General features: G+C 33.3%; 2 protein-coding genes across 3 annotated transcripts; both read left to right on the top strand.

Annotated features, from left to right (window-relative positions):
• The first annotated feature begins 410 nt into the window (after nucleotides 1–410).
• Nucleotides 411–1,099, top strand: LOC144561066 (uncharacterized). The gene has a single exon (XM_078310275.1). It carries the CDS (start codon nucleotides 501–503, stop codon nucleotides 843–845), a length of 345 nt encoding a protein of 114 aa, XP_078166401.1. The 5' UTR covers nucleotides 411–500; the 3' UTR covers nucleotides 846–1,099.
• A 12,640-nt stretch (nucleotides 1,100–13,739) lies between these two features.
• On the top strand, nucleotides 13,740–19,427 carry LOC144561067 (uncharacterized). 2 transcript variants are annotated; one of them, XM_078310276.1, is made up of 8 exons: nucleotides 13,740–13,992; nucleotides 14,989–15,765; nucleotides 15,986–16,265; nucleotides 16,738–16,941; nucleotides 17,382–17,555; nucleotides 18,023–18,235; nucleotides 18,669–18,782; nucleotides 18,918–19,427. In XM_078310276.1, the coding sequence occupies exons 2-8, from the start codon at nucleotides 15,029–15,031 to the stop codon at nucleotides 19,248–19,250; spliced, it is 2,055 nt and encodes a 684-aa protein (XP_078166402.1). In that variant the 5' UTR covers nucleotides 13,740–13,992; nucleotides 14,989–15,028; the 3' UTR covers nucleotides 19,251–19,427. The 2 variants fall into 2 exon arrangements, with proteins under 2 accessions (XP_078166402.1, XP_078166403.1); XM_078310277.1 differs by having other exon boundaries at nucleotides 13,865–13,983.
• The last annotated feature ends 1,047 nt before the right edge of the window (nucleotides 19,428–20,474 follow it).

A 20,474-nucleotide genomic window follows, 5' to 3' on the forward strand; every position in this document is an offset into this window, starting at 1 on the left:
GGCCTCTGTTTTATTTTAGTTGATCCGTTCTCCAGCTTTGCAGGCCATTATAGGCCTTAATAAATCTTCTCCTCGTAAAAGAAGGCCCAAACTTACTTTTTCTTTATTTAAAACCCATAAATTAGTCTACCTGGCCGGGCAGTAGCCCATCGATCTAAATATATCCGACTCGAACCCAGACAATAAACCAATTCTCTCTTCTTAAACAAATTTCATTTGATTGCTAATGAGGATCTAGACCCTCCATTTATATCGAACAGTCGTTATCAACTCAGACAGTAAACCTGCCCCTACTGCCCCTTCTGCCCGTGATCCGTCAGGCTCAAAAGGACCCTCCGATCTTGAATAGACCGTTTAGATTGACTAGGACAGTTCAATGAAATCCTTACAAAGGACAGGATCCAAAGCTCTTTCCCTTCCCCTGGCGTCAACTGACCGGAGGTACCCTTACCATTTCCCGATCAAAATTCGATCTAGTCACTCTCTTAATTGTAACTCCGATGAGAACCCTAGCGGCGGCGATCTCAGGCATGGCGCGCTCGCGAGTGCGCTCCGCAGTGCGCACTCGAAGTGGAGACGGCGATGGGGCGGCACGCTGGACTTCCCCAGGCTCCGATGAGAAGGGAAAGGCGTACTTCTTGAACCGCACGCCTCTGGCGCCCGGCGAATCACGCAAGTGGGAGGACTGGGAACTTCCTTGCTATGTCACCTCGTTTCTCACGATCGTGATCCTCGGTGTGGGGCTGAATGCGAAGCCTGATCTGACGATCGAGACCTGGGCCCACGAAAAGGCGCTCGAGAGGCTCCGTGAAAAGGAGATGGCCACTGCTGGTGAATCCGAGTAATTGATCGGGTATGAATCGTCTTTTGGACCTTTGATTCTGGTGGTTTTGCTTTTGTTTTAAAAGTGGAGCTGTCGAAAGTGTTAATCTTTGTTTTAGTTTCAGAGTGATGGTGAATAACCATTTAGCCTTTATTAATAAGTTCACCGGGATGTGCTATGAATTTGATATTTGGAAACCCTAATTTTTGTTTTTCTTGTTGAAATCTGTGAGATACAAGTTCATATCTAATAGCTCAAAATTTCCTGTTCTGTGTATATTTCTTTTTGGATTAAATGTGGAGATGTTTAACCTATAGAACATTGAAATGCAGCTACCAATTGTGTTGCCTTGTGCTAGCACTTGTATATATTGAATAAAAACTTGGTAAGTTTTTGTTCTCTGCTGAACTACTTCCATGTAAATATTATCAGAATGGCTTTCACTTCTCATTAGCATGGAATTATGAAATGGATTGAAAATTGCAAATAAGGTGGAATAAGCATTAAACATTTGGTGATTACCAAAGGTGAACGAGAAAGAAGATTGCAAGGATGGGACAGTAGGTTTCTACACTTGCAAAACCGTCAATATAAAGTGACGTACCAACATTAATAGCACACTGTCAAGGATGTACTAAAATCAGGGGTACAAGGGGAAGGAAGGGCATGAGATCTTTTAAGGGGGAAGATATAACCTTGTCTACCTTCAAGAGACCAATGTTACCAACCATTCCCCCTTCTCTGTGCAAAATTGTGATTAGGAGGGGATATCGTATTTGGAGCAAGGATATACTTTCAACCGTCCCCTTCCATCCTCAACCTTTCACTCCCCTTCCCTCTTTCCCTCTCTACTAAATATCTGAGACTTAACTAACATAAACAGGAATTTCCATTGAATTATAACTTTTAGAAGAAAATAGGAAGTGCTATGGAACAAATATCTGAGACTTAACTAACATAAACAGGAATTTCCATTGAATTATAACAAATATTGAGCTTCATTGTTGCACTGGTTTAGGACTGGGCTTGTCTGGACCAACTCCAGTAAGTCCAGCGCAGCATGTACTGGTGTCACTATGATAATCCTTGTGTACTTAAGCTCATGGCTCATATATTAGCTTTCTTGCACAATATTAATTAATGTTTTCTTCGAGAAATATTGTTGAAGGTACTTTTGATGATCCTAAAAGCTGATATTGTACCATTGATAAGCTGATATTGTACCATTGATATTGTACCAGAATATCGATGCTTACTTATGGTCTGTTTAGGATTGTGTGTTTGTGTTTGCCCCTGAATTGAGCATTACCAAAGTCAGCCAATTTCTCATATTTAATTGTGTACCATACCAAAATAAAAGAAACTGAATCCTCTGTTAAGACTTTGGTAGGAGCAGAAAATTGAATCCTCTGTTAACACTCAACACATAGTTTAGCAAAAAGTTGAGTGCTTGCTACAGGGGAAAAAAAAAATTAGCAATAGCCAATGTATAACAAAAAGGGGAGAATATAATGAGGAAAAAATCAATAAAATAGGTGAAACACATCAAGGCCTTCTACTTTTGCCTAGTTTGCAACTCTTCTTTTGATTAGAAACATCAATGCTTTTGGAAACAGACAAAAATATTAGGAAGTGAAAAGAAAATAAATAGTACTTTTGTTAAAAACAGATGAAGCTGAAAGCTTTTATCACTTTTGTTCTGATTTATGATTGGGAAAATTTGCTTCTGTTGGAACATTGGTGTCATTTGGGTCTGGTCTAGTGCTGACTCCAGACCATTAGCTTTTTCTTCTTTTTTCTTTGTATTATCGCTTTTTTAATTGTTGTGACATAGTTATGGATAATTTAGTCCTGGATGGTAGCCATTAAATGGGCAAATAAATTGAACAAGGTGAGACACCCATCATATATTTGTTTTTAAGATTACTTATATAGTCCTATTTAGATATATAAAAGGTATATTCTTTGAAGTGAGTCTATTATGATATGATAATTTTATACTGGGTAAGTTTGCAATCAGCTATATTTTTTTCTCAGTTGGAACAAAAAAAAAATGATGTTGAGACTTGTATGATGTTAAGATGTTCAATGTTCTTGAATTGAAACATTTTGGTATGTGTTATGGTTTGCTTTTTCTGATAGAGTCGGTTTTTTTTTTCTGTAAACTACTAGGTGATATTGGGTGCCAAATAGAACATCCGCATTGTCATTGGTTAATTTGGAAAAAAAAAAAAACTTTGCTCAGTTATGCTGCATTTTCCCCACACTTGTGTTCCTTTGCTAGAAGTAGAACCAAGAACTTGCATGTTGTCAAATTCATAATCAATTATATGTCATGAATACGTGACCATACTTACTGTAAAAGATTTGTTGTTAACCTGAGTCTTTTAGCCTTGCAATTTGTTGCCAGTATAGCATGGCTAACTAAAACTCTGTGCACCATGACTTTGCTGTGGGGCAGAGCATTTCATCATAATGCCCACGTTATTTCACATAATTGTGAACCAGCGCATTATAGCTTTTAAGTATCAGTATAAAGACCATTCAAGGAAGTTTAAAATAAAGGACCATTTTTTAAGAAGTTACAAAACGTGGTTCATTTTAATTGTCAGATCAAATCACACATCAGCAGATTAAAGCTGATCACTCCTAAGCACATGATGTCGGTTGGTGCCAAGGCACAACGAACATGCCAATGTGGCAAAATGGTTGCCTATTTATAATTGGTGCGTGCCACTGTACCGTGCATTATCATCTTTTGATATTGGGAATTTTAATACCATTCAATTCTTTTAATGTAGGTAATGTTTTGAAGATATAAACACAATTACGATATATTCTGGCAAATTTACGAAAGAAATTGTGATGCAAAATATTAATCAACTCAAAAGCTCGCTTAATAAGTTTTGAATTTAAATACACACTTTTTGTATATGCACAAATACTTATCTTTTCTCAACAGGTGTCATGCGATTTAATATCAGTTGAAGCTATACATATATTATAATCTTCTTACTGTTACACATTTAACAATTTTAGAAATCATGTAGTTTTGGTATTTTACAAAAAGAAGACGGGATGTATTCTGTCAAGATATATGGAATAACAAATAGCAGTTATCATTTATCAATTTATAGATCTAACGCACGACGCCATCTGGTTGTGAAAAAATTCACAATAATTTGGAGGATAAAGGAGCCTTTGTGACTATTAAAAGATGTCGGATTTTTTTTTTTTATTTATGCAAGGGAGAGGAGCGATTTTTTTTTATGAGAGGGTTGAAACTTGAAAGGAAGTCATCCAACATTTTTTTTTAAATTATATTATTAACAATATAGAATATTCTTTAATCAGATTTCGAACTCATAATCTCTTAAATTAGAGAATGTCATTGGACTCGAAACTGATTCTTGGAGATAAGGAATTTTAATGAGCATCAAACTGAAATATTCGTGTCTAAATTTGAACAAATAGTTTAGATTTACTGGATGGTTAAAATCAGTACAGATTTAATTCTGAATGTAAAAAACACGAATTAACAACTTAAATCGGACATCCAATAAATTGCTCTTGAAAATTCTCTCCCGTTTATGTAGACGAGAATCCGAGATCTGATTTGTTATAGAATTATAATTACCCGAGATCTAACAACCCCGTTTTGTATTTTAACTGGAGCAATGTCTCCAGTTTACTGATAATGGAGATCACCTGCCATCAAAATTTAGACTTCTTTTAACCTTAAAAAAAAAAAAAAATTAGACTTCTCGTGTTTGTTTGGATGGGAATTAATGGGAATTGGATGAGAACGGAAAAATTAATTTAAAAAGTGTTTGGATATCATTTTCTAGCATGAGATTGAATTATTTTTTCACATTTTCATTTCCATCTCTTTACAAATTCTTAAAAAATTGAATCTCATGTCTTTACCAATTCTTAAAAATTGAACCATATATATATATATGAGGAGGGTTCAAATGCCTCCGCTTTTTGTGTCTCCATCATGCATCCATTTTTTAAAACTTTAATAACTCAAAATTTAAATCTTAAAATTCAAAGTAAAACCGTTGGATATGAACTACATCATTTTATTTATGCACGTGTAAAAAATTATGACATTTCAACTTTGTTTTGGTTGTCATCTTGAGCTTGTAAACTAATGTGGATAATTTCTAGACGTTGATTTTTAACTTATTGATTTACATAAAAACAAAATCAAAATGTGATTTTTTTTTATTGGACACATAGAGAAAATAGCATAAATCACATCTAACTGTTTCATTTTGACATTTAAGTTTCAAACTTTGAATTACTTAAATTTTTAAAAATAAAGACATAATAAAGACACAAAAAATAAATGCATTTGAACCATCCTCATAATATATCCTTATATAATTGCTTACCTCCTAGGCTACAACAACCCCCACTTTTACATTGAAGGAAAATCTGTTAAAGAACCTCTCTAAGGTGTGTTCGGCATGCACGTAGGAATAGGAATAGAAATATGAATGCATAATTTTTGAACTGATTTTTACTGTTCACGTGGGAAAAAAAAAATTCAGTCTGAGTGAATATTTTTTTCCCACGTGAACAGTAATTTCCGAACAGGCCCTAATAAGGCGATGACATTAGCGAGTTATTTAAAAAATATATATATAATCTTCAGTCTGTTAAGTTGACTGGAATTTCCTTTTTTTAAAGAACCAGTTAATTCTTGAAGACAAATTGCAAAAGTCTTTGAAAGCGACAACTTACCTTTTCTTTCCCAAAAGTTAAATAGAAATAAAATTAAGCTATCCTCAGGTAATTTGTAGACTTGTGATGATCAAACTGATCATATCTTGACTTGAAAGCACAAATAATATTTCAAGAAAATGGATGCTATTGCGGTTGATCGATCGCATTATATGATTACAAAGAAGACCTAGAAATGCAGAAAAATCCAGGAGGTGGATGTGTTTACAAATATTTAATTTTTTGATCTCTAAAGTATTACTTCTGACTTAATTGAATTCCTCAACTTTTAAATTTGAAATGACCACTTAAATATCAATAGATCTTCAATTAAAATGATTCAAAATATTGTAGCAAGTTTAGAAGTCTTTATAATTTTTGTATTTTTTTTTAGAATTTAATGGTTAAACGATTTAAAAAAAAATACATGTCAAGATGATGTAATATATTAAGTCTTAATGTTTGATCCATCCATACTCAAAACAAACTTGCACGCTCAAAATCCTGACATAATCTAACACTAAAATTACCCAAAACCTAATATGTGACCCAGCAATTCTCAAAAGTCTTTTTTTTTTTTTTTTTTTTTTTTAAAGCTTGACAGAAGCTGTCAAGTGTTAACTAACCTGATTAGAAGTTTAGGGGTTAACTATGTCCAATTGTCACGGTTCAAAGACTAACTTGATTTTTTTTATTTTTGAATTTTTTTTTTAAGGTTAGTAGCTTTAAGTGTCGACTAACAATTTCATTGATAAGAAAAATGAAATTATAACGAGTCAAATGACTCCCCAATACAAAATCTAATCTTTTATTCTCACAAAATTCACAAAATTACTCAAAATAACTATAATATTGTAATCTCACTTATATATACTCATAATTACTCTATTACCTTAAACCCTATCGCTCTCTTTGATCGGATCTGCTCTTTTGACTGCCATTGTGCTCCGACATCCAGATCTACTCACCCGCGCTCCAATCGAGAGGACGTAGAGATTTAATATTCCGAGCTCTGACGATACCGCATTTTTGGCTCCGATCAGTTCCACTCGGCTCCGGTCCCTCCCCTCTCTCTCATTCTTCTCTCCACTCAAGAAAGTAGAGCCGAAAGAGAGGGGAGAAGCTATGTAAAAGGTGAAATCTAGACGAGTGAGAAGAATGAACTAGAGGAGAAAAGAGTAAAAAGTTTTTTTTTTTTTTTTTTAAGTTTAAAGGCTAACTTGATGTAAACTAAAATTCAGAAATAAACTTGATGATTTTGAGAAAATTCAAGGATCAAATTAAATATAAATTTCCTCTTTCCCATAATTCCATATAGTACCGGTCAAAAGAACCGAAATCAAGTTCTATTTATTTGGAAATTGGAAAAGGAAAACTGAAAACAACACCAACAATTAACCTTAAAAAAAAAAATTAAACAACACCAACAATTGAATTACAGGTACAAAAAATTATAGACACAACCAACACGAAATATGAGTAACAAAATAACAAATTAATAATGATGTGTACAGGGGCGGATTCAGACTTTCGAATTATAAGGGTCAAAAATATATGGAGATCAATCATATACAATTTTTCTACGAAGAATTGGGGTCAATTCTATAATATCAAGCCATTTCACCCTAAATTATATAGAAAATCATATCTAAATGCAAAAAAAATTAAAAAAAAATGGGATCAATTGACTCCCATTTTCTCTTAGTCCCTCCGCCTCTGGATGTGTATGATATGTATGAAAATAACAAAATAACACTTCTCATGTCCACTATTAATAAATTTTGAAGACATAATCTTCATCTTTAAAATAAATAAATAAAAATTGGGAAGCTATAGCAAGAAGGAGACAATTAGTATTAACAATAGATAAAATATAATAATTTTTGTCTTTGAATACACAGATAACTTCCAAAATCTGCCAGTTGAGCCATCATTTTTAGCTAGATTCTCTGGACAATTAAAAGGGTTTTCAATCAAGAATGCTACATGTTTTACTAAGCTCACGTGTTAAATTCACTAATGATGTATTACATCTTATGGAATACTTTTGCAGGATGAATCTGGAACGTCCGATATGTATCGATACAAATATTAAAGAGCGAATATATGGTCCGAATTTCAATCGAATTAGTCTGAATTCTATTAATGGTCGAATTTCAAATTCAAAATTTGAGTTAATTAATATATATATATATATATAGAGTTAGGCTGGGGTGCTATGGATAGCATAGTGGCCTCTATGCTACGGCTCAATATTCGAGTTTTCAAAATTCAAACGGTCGATCCGAACTGTTCATCTTATTCTCCATATTAATATCTGCTTGGAGACCAAATTTTACATTTTTCTGAATTTTTTTACTATTTATTAAGTATTTTACAAAATTGTTGATCCAACGGTGGCTGCACAAAACAGTAAAACCGTTGGATTAGTGATTTTCAAAGTGGCTTAATAAATAGTAAAAAAATTCAGAAAATTATAAAATTTGGTCTCCAAGCAGATATTAATATGGAGAATAAGATGAACGGTTCGGATCGACCGTTTGGATTTTGAAAACTCGAATATTGAGCCGTAGCATAGAGACCACTATGCTATCCATAGCACCCCAGCCTAACTCTATATATATATATATATAGTTAGATAAAATAATCACCTCATACAATTTGAATCCAAGTCTACTATACACTCAACGCTTAAATGATAAATTAAATAAATGTCCCCTTCACAACTAGAAATTGTATACGATGGAATAAAGGAAAGGCATGCTATAAATATACTAACAAAATTTGACTAAGAATATTTTAAGCGCCAAAATGATTTCATAGGTATGATTTTAGGATACCCAATCCAGATGGAATCATCCAAAACTATGCAATTAGTAATGATTAATTATTGGCCTTCAGATGGTAACATCTCAAAAACACTTAAAACCTCGGATGTAGGGAACCACAGAAAAGGTAAAATTGATCATCTTTTTTGACAACAATGAATTAAAAAGAACATATTGTACCAAAAAAGTATAACAAAAGGTATGTTAGGTTCATGCAGCCATTGGTAATTTTGCAAGTAATTAATAAGAGTATGCCATGGGCCCTTGGAAAATGATGGAACCAAATCTAAGAACTTAAATGTATAATATTGATGGTAGGAAGATGTTACTCTCTATTGTTAGAGAAACTGGAGACATCCATTATTCAGTATAAGTCATGTCAAATGAACATTATGTATGATATTGAATGGTAAATATGAATTAATAATGGAATATTATAACATTCTATGACATTCAAATTGAATGAAATAATTTTAACCAAAAAGTAGTTAAATTTATACAATATTTGAACTAGGACTCAATATATTAATCTACTTTTAATATCTGCAATGGAGATCTTTTTATGGCAAGAGGCGTGGGACCATGACGTGAGGTGGGGCCCACCGACAGCACACGCTTAGCATGCAGCCAGGCACTGAACTGGCCTAATCCATATCCCGCCAAAAGTTACACTAGCTCAGACTCAGTGGCATTCAGTATAATATCCTGCACCTCGAGGGGTATATTTGCTATACATGGTTTGTCTGGTCTCGAATCTCGATCGGTAGTCGAGTGACGGGGTGACCGGGATCACCCGGTGACGTCCGAACACCGACGCCCTTTTCCGGTCACCTGTCACCGGCTACTGGGGACCACACTATCCGAGTTTTACTGTTGCCTGTTTAGGATCATCCGTCGGTGAGTTCACCCTCTGTTTTCTTTGTTTAACGCTTTCGTTCAAAGTAAAATAATAAATGGAGAGATAAATGCTTGGAATGAAAAGGAAACTTCGGTTCCGACAAGATCACGGTTGAACAGAGCCGATAAAAAAAAACAGCGGCAACTTTGGTAAGAAAGAAGGTTTGAACTTTAAAGAGTATGACCCTCTGAATTGCACAAGGAATTATATTTCATAGAATAATTATACTGAATTGCACAAGGAATTATATTTCATAGAATAATTATACTAATTTTCTCACATTTGTCCCTTTTTTTCCGCAATCTCTCTTCTCAATATTAACTTCCTTAACAGCTTTTATCTCTCCCATTTATTCCGCTAATAATTTCCATATATCACCACATTAAATTAGACTGTTATTTAATAACAATCCCTGCATTAATTATGTTATCCTCTAATAACAATTTCCGCATTAATTATATTGTCCTAAAATAACAATCCCTGCATTAATTATACTTTCATTTAATAACAATTCCCGCTAACATAAAGTATTTATCCATGTAACATAAAATATTTGTGCATGTAACATAAAGTATTTATTCATGTAACATAAAGTATTTATCCATATAACATAAAATATTTATCATTATGTTTGAGAAGTGTTTATTATTGATGTTTTACTAAAAGTTGCAGCTATGTCTGTGAAGTATTTATCCATGTAACATAAAGTATTTATCATTATGTCTGAGAAGTATTTATTATTGATGTTTTACTGAAAGTTGCAATTATGTTTGAGAAGTATTTATCCATGTATCATAAAATATTTATCATTATGCTTCAGAAGTATTTATCATTGATGTTTTACTAAAAGTTGCAGTTATGTCTGAGAAGTATTTATCCATGTAACATAAAATATTTATCATTATGCTTGAGAAGTATTTATCATTGATGTTTTACTAAAAGTTGCAGCTATGTCTGTGAAGTATTTATTCATGTAATATAAAGTATTTATCATTATGTCTGAGAAGTATTTATTATTGATGTTTTACTGAAAGTTGCAATTATGTATGAGAAGTATTTATCCATGTAACATAAAATATTTATCATTATGCTTGAGAAATATTTATCATTGATGTTTTACTAAAAGTTGCAGTTATGTCTGAGAAGTATTTATCCATGTAACATAAAATATTTATCCATGTAGCATAAAGTATTTATCATTATACTTGAGAAGTATTTATCATTGATGTTTTACTAAAAGTTGCAGCTATGTCTGTGAAGTATTTATCCATGTAACATAAAGTATTTATTCATGTAGCATAAAGTATTTATTCATGTAGCATAAAGTATTTATCATTATGTCTGAGAAGTATTTATCATTGGGTGAGGGGATTGTTTATTTAATGGTCTCCAGTTGTGCGGGGACAATCCAAAAAAAAAAAGAAATTTTGTGCGGGGATAACTGACAAGTATTTATGAGGAGATTGTTTATTTAATGGTCCCCAGTTGTGTGGGGACAATTCAAAAATAAAAGAAAATTTTGTGCAGGGACAATTGATGGATTGATTTATTCAGTCATAAATAGAGATCATTGTATAGGGATTAATACTTTGCAAATTCAAGATAAATACTTTGATGCTTCAAGTTAAATACTAACAGTTTCTGCAGAGTATTAATGATTGAGCGGTCCCCCCATGAATTTTTTGGCAGTTTGTACAGGATTTTTTGCGGGGTTGAGACTGTGGGGATTGTTATCAGGATCCTATTTCATAATAACAATTTTTTAACACCGTTTATTTGATCCGTACCGTATCTAATAAGACGGTATGAGTAAGATTTTTTTTTTAATAAATTTATCAGATACGGATATAAATAAAAATTTATTTTTGTTATCTAAATGAGTAAGGGTATAGATAAAGTTTATTTCGTATCCATTAACCGATTAGATAATTATAAAAAAATTATTAATATTATATATATTAATAAGCATTAAAAAGAGTATTAATTATTTGAACAAATGATTATATACTGCATATTGTGTAAGTAATGAAACTAATTCATTTGTATCCACAAAAATCATAGTCTTTTATGAATGAAATAAAGTACCAACATACCACTTTACTATACATAATGTGTGAAATGAATATATATGTTTAAATATTTTATTTAATAAATAATAAAAATAATTATTATATTAGTATTATCTATTATTTATCCGCTAACATTTCGTTATCCAATAATCATAACAGGTAAGGGTAGGGTACGGATAAGATGATTTGTAGCGGGTAAAGATAGAGTACGGACAAGAACAAATTGTAATGGGTACGAGTATGAAAATCCTTCCACCCGACCCTTACCGTATCCGTTGACACCCTTAATTTTACCGATTATTTTTCAACCATTTTCATACTATTTTTATCTTTATAAAAATTAATTCTTAACTATTAGTACAAAAGTAGGATTCAAATGCCCCACGAGTCACGTTTTTATCTCTGTTTTCATAGTCTAAATAGTCAACTGGAACCACTCAATGTGATCTCAATATTAAAATGTGTTTGGAGATCAAATTTGAAATTTTTTAAGATTTTTTTACTATTTTTTTATACAAGTACAAAATCTTTTGAAAAACAATGATTTTGTACCTTTCTAAATAGTAATTTTTTTTTCAAAGAAATATAAAATTTGGTCTTCAAAAATAATTTAATATGGAAATCATGTTAAGCAGTTCAAATCAATTATTTATATTTTCATAAATAGAAATGCAATGCACAATTATAACATGAAAGACATAAAACATTTGAACCATGTTCTTTCAAAATATGATACTTATAACGTGATATAGCTTTCTGCATATCACTCACATGAAAAATAATAAAATTTACATGTGTTGTTAGCAAGGTTCTAAATAGCAATTATAGTGGCATAGCGGGGCGACAAAAAAAAAGCTATTACGAATAGCGTAGCTATAGCGGAAGCTATCATACATAGCGATTTTTCCTTTTCAGATTTTATATTATATATTTCTACTAATTATCAACATAATCAATATTAGAGAATTAATATAACAACTAAATAACAAATAATCTAAGTCTATACTTTTTATCAATTATGCAAATAAGAAGGAAAAGAAAGATCTAAAAAGTAACGTTATTTAATAGTTTATACTTCATAGTATTATATATTATAATAGACAAAGAGCAATTAATTTTATAAGGTAAATAAAGTCAATATACATATTTAAATATTTTATATATTATAATAATAATAATCAAAATCAGCTTTCAATTGAAACGAACAATAATAATTTTACAAATGAAGAGCAATAAAAATAAAGAATTAATATTTGAATATTTCTCGATATAGAATGATAGAATAAATCACAAATAAAAATAGAAGCATATAGTTTGATTTAATATATTTATCGTAGAAGACTATGTAACATTAAAAATAAGAATAGAAGTACAAAAGCTCATATAAATATAGCGGTAGCTATAGCGGGTATCATATAGCGGTAATAGCGGTCAGCTATTATAGCTATAGCAGTCGTAGCTGAATTAGCGCACTTTTATCTCATAGTTTAGCGTTTATGGTCCGAAAAAGCTATAGTGTAGCTATAGCGCCGCTATAACTAGCTATTTAGAACACTGGTTATTAGTATAATACTAACAGCATCTCACAGAATTTTATGTTGTAAAACCTATTTTCAAATTAATTTTAGAACGGTTGTCAAAAATATCAAACTTACGTCTTGTCAATTAATTTACACCCATCTTTCAATAACATAATACTCCATGCTTGTTAACATGAAGTAGAAAAATAATAATAATATACATCTGTTATTATTTATTACGAGTAGAACTAGAGTGCTCTTAAGCTGACCAAAGTTTTGGTGAGCTTAACTCTAAAACTCATCAAATCTATTTCAAATGACGAATCCGAACCGTTGAAACTCACTTACCTTACGTGTGATGCATCTACATGTGAAATTTTTAAACATTCGAATTAATTTAGTATAAAGTTAAGCGGTCAAAAATGTTCAAAAAATGAATGCACTAAAATTAATTTATTAACCTTCTAATTTTGACCGCTTGACTTTATACTAAATTAATTCGAATGTTTAAAAATTTCACATGTAGATGCATCACACGTAAGGTAGGCGGGTTTCAACGGTTCAGATTCCTCGTTTGAAATCGATTCGATGAGTTTTAGAATTAAGCTTACCAAAACTTTGGTGCCTAGTTCTACTCTATTTATTACTGAACTAAAAACACAAAGCAAATAGTAATACTGTTCTAACTTGTACCTTTGAGTGACTGTGGTAAAAGTAGAAACCGATCAATTGAACCAGAGATCTATTGTACTGTGGTAAAATGGACGGTCTAGATCAAACAATAATATGTTCCAATTGCAAAGCCACGTTCGAAAGCGGTGACCAGATTCGAATCGAAAGCACTCTCAGATTTCCTTCGAAATAAAACCACTCTCCCACGGAAACCCTTCGGCCCCTCTTCTCACTGTCACTGGTTCAAGTTCATACAAGGAAAGAACTACTCTAAAAAAAGAAAAAAAAAAGAAAGGAACGAAATTGAAAATCGAAACAGTTTCATACTACGTGGGAAGCACATCACAAGAGAAATCTGGGAAAAATATTGATATATAATTCGAATTTCGACCGAGTAAACGAATCGCTTCTGTCGTTTATTAAATTTAATCTACTCAAACAGGTTAGAGAAGTAAGTTGACTTGATGCATTTTCTCCTCATTTTTTCAGTCTTTTTTTCCTCAATGTAGTGGTTTATTGTCATAATTTGCCTTTTGTATGAAGAGAAATCGAACCTGTTTGTTCGATTGTTTGGGATGTTGTGTTGTCAGCTTTGTCAGATGTTTGCCCTTTGATCGCCCCAGTCATGACTCCATCTCGGGTATATTCGATGGAAGGGATGAATGTATCGATTCGCAGTACGGTTCTCCGTGCTCTTCTCATTTAGTGTGAAAATTTTGGATCTGACTTGTTCAATTTCGTTTCCTCTCATTAATCAGACTCCGATAATTTCAGTTTTATTCTATTTTTGATGAATTTCCTATCAGATTTACCTTTCGTAAATCTCACTGGTTTACACTTCAGTTAGGGTCTGTAACGTGTTTTTTTTTTTTCTATTTCTTTTTTAATTCTTACAATTGCGGCCTAAACAAACTATAACACTGTTACAAAATTATCTATTGTACTAAATTTCCGTGATTTATTTTTTCTGCCAATTACTTTTTAATAATCACTTCCGCATTCAGATTGTTTGTTTTACTATAACTCTTGCGTTTATCATCTGTTACTACTAAATTAATACTTTGACAGCACGCCAAATTGTCCCACTACAATTCATACCAATTTTGTTTGCATCATATACTGTTTTATTAGCATATGAGTGTGTATGGTTTTAGCTTTGATATTTAAGGCTTGAATTAAATCTCTTAAATATGCTCCTCTATATGTGCAATTAAGAGGCAACAATTCCAAACTGGACCATTTCATCATTGTAGCACACACTGTACTGTCACAAACTGGTACAGGACTTAAATAGTAGACAAACAATTCATTGTACCATTTAATTTTAGTTTCTTAACTTGATGTTTTAGTCCCACTTGTGCTGATAAAGGAGGGAATTGACACAAGATCCGTGCTGGTAAGGTATTATAACATCTTGCCTGAGTCTTGTGATTTTAACTTTGTTCAGATATCAAGAGGCATTATTATCTGCTCTGATTTCTCCGGACATGGGGTCAAAAGAAAATGGGGAGGAAAGAGACAGAGATGACCACTCTCTCTCTTCCCAAGAAGACTTTGAGCCAGCCAGAGATTCTCTCTCCTCTCAAGAAGACGCTGCCTCAAAAACCCCAAAACTTACCTCTCGTGTCCCCAAAAAGATCACCAAAAAAGAACCAACAACTGAAAATAATAGCTCCCTTTTCCGTGCCACAAAGAGTAGCTCCAATCGGGTAAACACTCCCAAATTGCAATATAGAAGTTCCAACAATGATACCTCAAAGAAATCCCCAAAGCCTAAGAGGAACATTGGTACAAAACATTCAGAAAACAAAACAATAGATGGTAACAGCATCCGGGCACCATCTGAGGTGTCAGAAGAAATAGATGAGAGAACCATTGAAATGGAGATCACCATTGATGAACCAATGGCTCGTGACCCAAGCAATGGAACAGATGGCGAAGAAGAAGAGAGTAATAAAAGTCATAGAATGGAAGAAGTGGATGAAAGGATAGAGAGGCTGGAGCAGGAGTTGAGGGAGGTGGCTGCACTGGAGATCTCCATTTACTCAGTGGTCCCTGAGCATGGCAGCTCTGCCCATAAGGTACACACGCCTGCACGCAGACTTGCAAGGCTCTTCATACATGCCTCAAAGTATTGGTCAGCTAATAGGAAGGCAACTGTTGCTAAAAACATCATCTCTGGGCTTGTTTTGGTTGCAAAATCGTGTGGAAATGATGTCTCGAGGTAAATGAATAGTATAATATTGGATTTCGGCTCTGATCTGGACAGAAAATCTGTTTGTAACTGCAAAAGGTCCAACTAATTATCATATTTGAACTGATCTACAGTTAGCCAAATGCACAAAGGTTTTGTTTTACCCATGTAGATTGGAGTTGCTCAATTTTCTGAGTAATTATAAGAATATTATATAATTTCATTTGTTTATTATTTTTGTTGTTAATAGGTTGACATATTGGTTATCAAACACAGTAATCCTGAGAGAGATCGTTTCTCAAATATTTGGCAATATATCATCCCAATTAAGCCCGAAGGTTGTGAAGGTAGTTGACTCTGGTTCAAACGGTAATATGAAATGGCAAAATGGAATGCCAGGTAAACATGGGAAGAACCTCGGTATTTTCCTCCCTGTAGAGGACTGGACAGAGACTTGCACCTTTACCACTGCACTGGAGAAGATCGAGTCCTGGATTTTCTCCCGCATTGTTGAGTCTGTGTGGTGGCAGGTAGAGAATGCTCTTTATCCATAATTTTTTTTCATATTGATATTGAAGAGAACCTGATGCAGCTAGTATGGGTGATATTTAATTGTGGTGATAAGGCATGCAATTCTGTTTGGTAAGCTGAACTCAGGTTGGTAAAGTAGCTATTCCAGTACCCAAGTTGCCCACCAAAAAATGGCTGTCATAGCAGTATGGTATGGTCCACTTTTGGATTACTTTTTGGTTTACATACCTAGATCTTTCAACATCAATTGGCCTCACAATGGGCAACATTAAGCAACTATAGACAAAAATGCAATAGAAAATAAATAGTTAGAAAAAAAATTAAAGTAAATAAGTGTAGAATCAACTACTAACAAGTACTTGCCAAAATATCAGCATACATGTTCATATGAAGCTTTATGGGTTCTATTTAATGATGGATGGTCAGAGGCATTGCCTTCTTTTTTCATCTCTCTTTAATTTTAACCTTCAGGCACTGACCCCACACATGCAATCTCCTGATGCAAGTGCAACCAAGAGCATTGTGAAACTATCAGGGCTTGGGTTGGGGGATTTGGAGCAGGGAAACTTCTCTATTGATCTATGGAAGAGGGCATTTCAAGATGCTTCTGCAAAGCTGTGCCCATTACGTGCTGGGGGTCATGAGTGTGGCTGTTTACCTGTCTTAGCTAAACTGGTATCCTCCTTTCTGCCTTTTAATCGGGTTTAGATGTTAATTTAAAGTTAAACTAGGGTGGCTTTACTTAATACCTGTATGAAACAGTATGCACTAGTAGTTATGCACCAGTAAGTGGCGATTTCTCTTGTTTCTGTTAGTTTAGTAAATACCAGTACATAAGGAAAATTATTCATCCTCAGTAATGCTGTTATAGTAAATACCACTACATAATGGTAATGAAGTGGTTAGGTTCAGCACTTCTACATGGTAATTTGTACCAATTGGCATGCCCCTTTGCTGGTCTCTTATGGACAGGAAGGTGCAAAAAATATTGGTCTGACTTATACAAGCTCCATCATGTAAATTTAAAGAAATTTTAGCTTGAATGTTTACCCTTATTTGACATTAAATATTTACTTATCTTTTTTTGTTGTGTATATTTTTTACTAATTCGTTAGGTTATGGAACAATGCGTAGCTCGACTCGACACTGCTATGTTCAATGCCATTTTGCGGGAGTCTGAAAGTCAGATACCAACCGATCCGGTATCTGACCCAATTCTTGACACAAAAGTTCTCCCTATATCTGCTGGTGATTTGAGTTTTGGTTCTGGAGCACAGCTGAAAAATTCGGTAAGACAATTTCTTCTGCGTATCTTCTTTAGAGGATATAAAATACTTTGCACTATTTAAGCAATTAAAAATTTTGCACTAAGAAACTACCAATGATTTTAAATGGTGCAGTGTATGATTTTCGACCAATGCTAATATAGTACTGCCATGACACCTGACAAGTACCAGAACAATATTTTCGGGAGAAAAAATGTACGGACTGAATTATGCTAATGTCAAACTTGAAAAACTGAAAAGGAGAATTCCTTTGTTAGTCAAAGGAAGTAAAAGATAAATAAACACACTAATAACATTTTAAAACAATTGGTATGTGTATTTTGTATATTTTGGTAGTAGTTCTATCATTGTAGTAATTGATGGCCATTGTAATTTTTTAGGTGTCAGTCTACTGGTCTAGTATCTTTGCTTGATGGAACAATATCCACAAAAGCACTAAATCGCAATCAAATTTTTGGTTTGAAATACAGATAGGGAATTGGTCTAGATATTTATCTGACATATTTGGCATGGATGCTGATGATTCTGCTAATGAAGACTTGGTGTCAAATTCCAAGACTGACCTAGAATCTGATGGAGCATTGGATCGTAACAAATTGAAAACATTCAAACTACTTAATGAACTGAGTGATCTTTTGATGCTCCCCAAGGACTTGCTTCTGGAAAAATCCATCAGAAAAGAGGTTTGCTCTCGACTCTCTTTATATCTGTCATTAGCACCAACCTGGATCTGAAGCTTTTAAGTATACCTTAATGACCTGATGGAACGATCTAAAACCGAAAGTGACCCAAAACGTGACAGACCCAAAATTGAAGCTCACGTGAATGCTAGTCTTAATTTGGATTGGAAAGCAAACAAAAATATATTATTATAATGATTACAATAATGATGTGAACATTAACTAATCCAAATTTAGGTAAAAGCCTAGACAAGATTCAATTTAAATGAATTTAGATTTGAAAAGCAACCCAAAATTTAGGATGGTTTGAAATGTGGCCCAATTTGAATTGAACCTTCACTCTCATTTTGCCACCTTTACTCCTGTGCTTGTTTTATATGTTCTTTATTTATTTTCTTGTTAGGAAGTGATTTTGTTTACTTTAATGTAATGATAGGTATGTCCTTCAATTGGTCTGAGCCTAGTGATCCGCATACTGTGCAACTTCACACCTGATGAGTTTTGCCCGGATCCTGTCCCTGGAATTGTTCTTGAGGAACTCAACTCTGAGGTAATTTTTTCTTTGGAGTAATATAAAACTTTGTTTCTACAGAAAAATTAGAAATTTATTTCTGATGACTAAGTTCAATGCATACTGGCTTTACTTTTGAGCAGTCTAAATTTATACAAATCAACACAATTACAGAGCATGGTAGAGCGATTGTCAGACAGAGGTCAATCAAGCATCTTCCCCTATGTGGCTTCTCCAGTTGTATACTGTCCTCCACCAGTTGATGTGGCAGAGAAAGCTGCTGATACTGGAGGTAAAACACTGGATAAGAGGGCATCTATGGTGCAGAGGAGAGGTTACACCAGTGATGACGATTTGGATGACCTTGGTTCTCCCCTTGCATCCATCATAGAGAGAACCCCTCCAGTTACGCCGTCCAGTAATGGTAGCTTGGGGGCTATTGGACTGGAGGAAGGGTCCCAGGGGAATGCAAGATTTAAACTATTGCGAGAGGTGTGGTGTGAATGAGGTTATGTTAGTGAGATTTTAAGCTATTTTAGTGTAGTTTGGGAACGGTGTGAAAGAAAATGTGTTATATGTGTTGTCTGTTTATCCTGCCAAACTTGTTCAAAGAAAATAATTATTCTTTTCCTGTGTAAAACTGTTATTTTTGTTTTATTAATTAAGAGTAGGTTGGCTGGGAAACATTGGAATTTTGTAAATAACTTCTATTTACTTGTGCTCCAGGAAAAAAATAGTGTTTTATCACGTTTTTAATTCATACTATTACCCCAATACGGCAATACACCATCAATGTTAACTTTGGCAAGTGCAAGATTGCACAATATAACTTGTTCTCTAAAAAGTTACAATTGTACTGCAACAAGAATAATCTCATTTCACTACAACTGTAACTTTTCAGAAAACATGTTATATTGTGCAAACATTGGTGGGGTAATAGTATGAATTGATACAAGCAATAGCTTTTGATGTGCCATGGTAATAGAGATGACAGGATGTCAAGGGAGTTGAACCAATGCATTTATCAACCTAATTAACAAAATTAGAGTAGAACAAGACAACTATAGAAATTAGATGGCTGACTCGAAATATATTTAGGTCACAAGGATTAACAAACAAAGTAACATGCAACCGCAAATCGCCAAAAGTGGTATATTATATTAGGAGTGATAATCATCTAATTGATTTGATCATACATCTATTGCTTTGTTTGGTGATGCCAAAATATAATTACATTTATCACCTTGCTTGCATTTCCTTTTTGCTGTTAATAATCAATTATACATGCATGTATGGAACTCATATCTTGCATGAACCAACGGGTTATCAAACTCGGCCCGCCTATAAATTGCAGTGTAATATGAAAAATGTTCTTCATGGAGATTTATTGATTGATATATTGTAGCCAACATTGCAGAAACGATTCACATTATTATTTATATAATTTTAGATGTTGGAGTGAACTACGATTTCATAACATTCATGGGAATACAAACCACAACATATATTTATTTACAAAATAATTAATTATTCTCTAATAATTTTACATGTGTATATAGAAGAGAGATTAAAAATTTGACCTTATTCAAAAGCTTTTAATGCACAAAGTGTCCTAAGAACTAATTTTGTATGATGGACTTGAAACAAAATCATAGTAAAGAGTAAAGACAGATGAGGCTACCAAATCAAAATTTATCTCAAATTTTCCTAAGTCTCGGAAATATAATATAA

This window comes from Carex rostrata, chromosome 10, assembly GCF_964058835.1.
Source record: "Carex rostrata chromosome 10, lpCarRost1.2, whole genome shotgun sequence".
NCBI lineage: Eukaryota > Viridiplantae > Streptophyta > Magnoliopsida > Poales > Cyperaceae > Carex > Carex rostrata.

Excerpts from the sequence above, each read along its gene's own strand:
- LOC144561066 (XM_078310275.1), top strand. The coding sequence starts at position 501 with ATGAGAACCCTAGCGGCGGCGATCTCAGGCATGGCGCGCTCGCGAGTG.
- LOC144561067 (XM_078310276.1), top strand. The coding sequence starts at position 15,029 with ATGGGGTCAAAAGAAAATGGGGAGGAAAGAGACAGAGATGACCACTCT. Across the intron at positions 16,942-17,381 it reads TACCTGTCTTAGCTAAACTG|GTTATGGAACAATGCGTAGC; the intron begins GTATCCTCCTTT and ends CTAATTCGTTAG. Across the intron at positions 18,236-18,668 it reads AAAAATCCATCAGAAAAGAG|GTATGTCCTTCAATTGGTCT; the intron begins GTTTGCTCTCGA and ends ATGTAATGATAG.